Raw genomic sequence first — 5,000 nt, forward strand, 5'->3', positions numbered from 1 at the left:
ACAAACAGAAAAGTGTTAAAATTGCAAAGAAATGTAAGATACATGCACAGTACTTGGAACTGCATATTCATCTATTGAATACTAGTTTTCAGCAATTTGTACTGGTACATGTACATATGAAATACATGTTTTGCGTTCATCTTGAATCTGAAATGTACCGTGGCCGACAAGTACAAAATTTTACACCGCAACTTTTGGTGTTTTACACCGCAACTTTTGGTGTTTTACACTGCAACTTTTGGTGTTTTACACTGCAACTTTTTCTGTGTTTTACACTGCAACTTTTGCTGTGTTTTACACGGCAACTTTTGCTGTGTTTTACACTGCAACTTTTGGTGTTTTACACTGCAACTTTTGGTGTTTTACACTGCAACTTTTGCTGTGTTTTATACTGCAACTTTTGCTGTGTGGAAAACTTACACCCCTCCCCTTTTATAATGGACGGTCCCCCTGTCAGGTCAAAGGTGACAAAGATGGCGGCAGCAAGTCACAAGCTGACGTCTAGGGACATTAAAATGAAGAAAAACGATGTCCATACCCAATAATAATGAACTAACCTGCAGAAAATTTATGTCATTGCTGTTGATGTCTGGAGCTGGATATCTGACGTCCTTGATAAATTTGTTGTGACGCATGGCAGCAAAAAGCAACATAATTTGTAATCACTGGACCTGGTCGAAACATTTTTAAATTTATCCCGGTCTATAGGCCAAAGCTAGAAAAACCTTTAGAAAAAAACTAACGTCACAACGTAGCCAAGCTTTTCCTCTAAAAAACTTATGCACGAAAAGGATAACTCAGTCGTCGTAGTTTGCATGCCATCGTTGTCACCTTTGACCTGACAGGGGGACCGTCCATTATAAAATGGGAGGGGTGTAAGTTTTCCACACAGCAAAAGTTGCAGTGTATAAAACACAGCAAAAGTTGCAGTGTAAAACACAGCAAAAGTTGCAGTGTAAAACACCAAAAGTTGCAGTGTAAAACACAGCAAAAGTTGCAGTGTAAAACACAGCAAAAGTTGCAGTGTAAAACACCCAAAGTTGCAGCGTAAAACACCAAAAGTTGCAGTGTAAAACACCAAAAGTTGCGGTGTAAAACACCAAAAGTTGCGGTGTAAAATTTTGTTCTTGTCGGCCACGGTATATATCAAATGGCCTTTGCATGTACCTCTGGTTGTTCTCAGGCCGCTCACAGATCCACGCTTCACCTGTTCCCAGACTTCTTCCGCAAGAGGATCTCTTGGCTCCGGGATCGCAACGCCCTCGATGAGGTACTCTACTGCTGCGTCACCTTGCGGAACTGGTAACCACTGCAGCTCCACCCAGTTGGAACCCACCCCTCCGGTGTTCACGGCGAGTGGGGCTCCACGGGGCCCTGTTGACAACAAACGGTGATGTTTCAGTCAGTTGATCACATGTAGTTCTCTACAATTTTGAGGTTTACATGTCAAATATAAGAAACCACCGTCTCATCATCAAGAGGCTACTCAGTTTCATCTTTTTGCACGGTTTTCAATGCATGGATAGCGTCATATGAGCTGAGACAAACATTCTATATTGAAACATACCTGTTCTTATCTTTCTGCCATTACTAAGAAATGAGAAGAAACCGAATTTACATGATTTTCTTAATTGTAGTTACTTGAAGATGTACATATGTAACGTTATCTGTATACCATCCTTTTACTGTGACCTGTACTTAACCCAGTGGGTATGTGTGTACAAGGTCTTCATTCATATGCAACGAAGGCAACTGTTTGATCATCTTTGTGATGTTCATGTCTAAAGGAACCGAATTTATGCCGTTGGTTGCAATGTCGTTAAAAAACTGTAAGAAGTTCAAAACTACAGACTTCGATGCGAAGGTCAACATAGCAAGGAAGTAGTAGCTGTCCTTATGTTTCAAACTCAAAATTGCAGAGAAACTTGTCTTGGTTACTGTCGTAGCCATCCCTCTACCCATGTAGTCAGTGATAGATCTGGTAGTTTACGTTAGCCGAATTTACGGCGTACTTATGTAGTGCAAGCTCCCTGTTTAAGGTACCGTGGCAGATTGTATCAGCCCTCAACTAACAGAAATGGTTCATGAATTCCACACTTCCCATAATGCCTAGTAAAGATCACGGATATGAAGCGGATATACGCAATGCGACCGTGCGAGTAGGAGAGTCTTCAGTAGAACGATAGAAGGTACGTCATTTTCTCTAATTCGAACAAACATGTAGTTATGGCATGCGCTTATACTAGACAAATAATTCAAAACAATATAGTTGACCAGTTTGTCGATACAACTTGTTGGAAATATTACATCGAGGAAGGGGGAGGTCATACGTCATATCCGTGATCTTTAGTAGGCATTATGGGAAGTGTGAAAGTCATTAATATAACTATGTAAGTATTATATATTAACGCTTAGCTTGTTTCCGTACCTTTGACAGTGACTGTACATGATGCCTGGACAGTCAGACCACCTGATTCAGCTGAACAGGTGTAAGTACCTGACAGACTGGGATCCGCGTTCTTAATGATCAGGTCACCGTTCGAGCCCTGTGGAAAAGGAAATATTGTATTGAGAAGAATGGTGTCCTCTAAATTGGATTGTGAGCAGAGATTTTTTGTATATACCACTGTGACAACACGAAAGATTTGAAAGTTTAAGATATCGGTGCATGTTAATCAAGAAATCTGCAACACTATTATCATGCAAAGAATTACGTCGATAAAAGTTAGACATCCGGATGATGGTTACTCAAGAAAATGGTAACTCAAGTAACGTACTGGATAGATCTAGAAATGTATCCAGTAACTATTTTCTTACATGTACATACTTAAAAATTAACAAACATAAAATCATGACCACTAGAATAAAGTGGATCCTCTACAGTTTTGGAACATTGTTTGAAACTCTCTGCGGGTCTGTGGGGTCGTGTGGCGTAGCAGCAGCGTTCTCGACTCGGAACCAGAGGCCCCTTCGAGTCCTGACATGCCACTGATTTTGTGCCCTTGGGAAAGGCACTTTACTTTACGACTTTCCTCACTTCGCTCAGGTGTAAATGAGTATTGTACTGTCCCTGTGTTGGTGGCGGCATTAATATAGGTTGAAAAAACTTTAGTGTGCCGTCACCACGTCTTATGATTACATGTTTCGGAATAGAAAAAACTCTCTGCGCCCTCTAAATCGTCTGCTATCAACAACAGCCAACATCTAGATGATGTGCTTACCCTCTCATAGTACTGTGTGCTGTCGTTCACCTCCAGTCTTCTGCCGTTGACCAGCCAGGTGTAGGTGACGTCCAGACGGCGGTCCGTCCGTGCCGTACACCGGAGAGTCTTCAGTCCTCCCGCGTCAACTGTCGTATCGGACGGGCTGGTCGTGATGACCGTGGCCTCTGCAGTGGTGCAAGCATAGAAACAAATTTTAGTTTTCCGATGGCTGAACAGTCAAGGCGTAACAAACCAAGACCAACTTTGTAGTTCTAAAGGACACAAAAGTTAGACAAATTCGAGTTAAAGTTTTACATATTTGTTCAAACTTACGGGCAACTCTGACTTCCCCCGTCGAACTTGCAGAGCCCAGATCGTTGAGAACGGAGACTGTGTACAGTCCGGCATCGTTCATGGATATATCATTGATCTCAAGATACCCGTCACTCGTTATGTTATACCTGAAAGACAAAATAGATTTCAAGAGTCTCGATGTTAGAGACAGATTTGAATTTATCTTTACATGTAATGGTCCCCACAACGCAAAAATAAGTAGATATATAAAGGAATGCTTTGTTATTAGAAAACAATTCCGAAACTTGTGATTAGCCCACTCGAATGTAACACTTTATCAAATACTTGTGCTATCCCTTATCTTTTTAATAATTATGATATAGATTTGTTAGGTTTTATTTGACATTAGGTATATTATATTGTTTGTTCATTTCTTTATGTAGTTTGCCATACATTGTACCATGTGCAATTGTCGTGCAATAAAGTTCTTCTTCATAAGGCCTACAGAAACGGAGATGGGCACCATATGTAGGAAACAACTTTGGCTTTGACTGCGAATCCTATAAAAACTGCCAATGTACACAATACTTTTCTGAAAAAAGTACATTATTCTTAGAAATCTCCAAAGTTTATTCAAGTTTTCAACACTAGACTGATCAACAAAAAACTTCGTCCAACCATTATCTACCAAAACGTTGGGCAATCCATCTTCCTTAGCATGGGGTGAAAGACTTAAACCCCTTAAATAGTTTAAGTAGACATAATTTAGGATAGTTATCATTTCTTTAATTCATTTTTATTACATAATTCATTTCTGTGTCAAGTATACAGACATTTTATACAAGTGCTGTTTTGTTTTGTGTTGTTTGTTTTGCTTACAATTGGTCTCTGGGCATAGTCTTGCAATAAAGGTATCATAAAAGCTATACATGAGGTGCAACTTTATGTACATATAAAAGAGCCAATACAATATGTCGTTCTTGCAGTGCAACGTTTTGTAACTGCTTCTTGCATACTCCTTTAGGCCTCGTTCATGATTGAAAGTGTTCCGGTTTGGCCACGATCCGAATCAAAACGGAATATATTTTGCATCCGTGATTCAAAACTTGCACCCACAGTGGAAACGGTTTTACACCTCGAATTGACTTGCATTTCATATGTATATCACAATTTCTTTGAACATTTCCTGGGAACCCGGCTCGTAAGGCGGAGAGTTTACGCCTGTTCGGGCGAGTGGTCGCTCGTTCCCGACTCATGTCCTCCCCATAGGCTGTGCCCCGGACGCATCTGGCGCAAATTCCCACGGTCCGCCGCCCCAACGCCCCCGTTGGGCTACCACTCGCCCTCACGCCCAGAGTAGGTTCTAGTGCACCCACCATCCAGTTTCCTCTGATTAATCACACCATCATCCTGTGGCTACTGCCACCAATATAGATACTCAGTACTGAATCTTAATGTTAATCCAGATTGTACTCACTTGCTGCCTTGCTGTACGCTCGAGGT

At 41.1% G+C, this 5,000-nt stretch overlaps 2 protein-coding genes across 2 annotated transcripts in view; both read right to left on the reverse strand.

The window, feature by feature from the left end:
* Positions 1–1,377, reverse strand: part of LOC109485197 — a 20,426-nt gene extending 19,049 nt beyond the window's left edge. The window contains exon 1 of the mRNA XM_019788647.1: positions 1,168–1,377. The gene's annotated coding sequence lies outside the window, so the exon portion shown is untranslated. The remainder of the gene's footprint in view (positions 1–1,167) is intronic.
* Positions 1,378–2,411: 1,034 nt separating this feature from the next.
* LOC109485131 (contactin-2-like) overlaps positions 2,412–5,000 on the reverse strand; it is a 33,420-nt gene continuing 30,831 nt past the window's right edge. The window contains exons 11-14 of the mRNA XM_019788564.1: positions 4,975–5,000; positions 3,537–3,664; positions 3,222–3,388; positions 2,412–2,546 (exon numbers count right to left, since the gene is read on the reverse strand). The exon at positions 4,975–5,000 is cut by the window's right edge and continues 119 nt beyond it. Of these exons, the coding sequence (XP_019644123.1) occupies positions 2,412–2,546; positions 3,222–3,388; positions 3,537–3,664; positions 4,975–5,000 (456 nt within the window). The remainder of the gene's footprint in view (positions 2,547–3,221; positions 3,389–3,536; positions 3,665–4,974) is intronic.

This window comes from Branchiostoma belcheri, unplaced genomic scaffold, assembly GCF_001625305.1.
Source record: "Branchiostoma belcheri isolate BF01 breed outbred unplaced genomic scaffold, Haploidv18h27 scaffold73, whole genome shotgun sequence".
In the NCBI taxonomy this organism is placed as follows: Eukaryota; Metazoa; Chordata; class Leptocardii; order Amphioxiformes; family Branchiostomatidae; genus Branchiostoma; species Branchiostoma belcheri.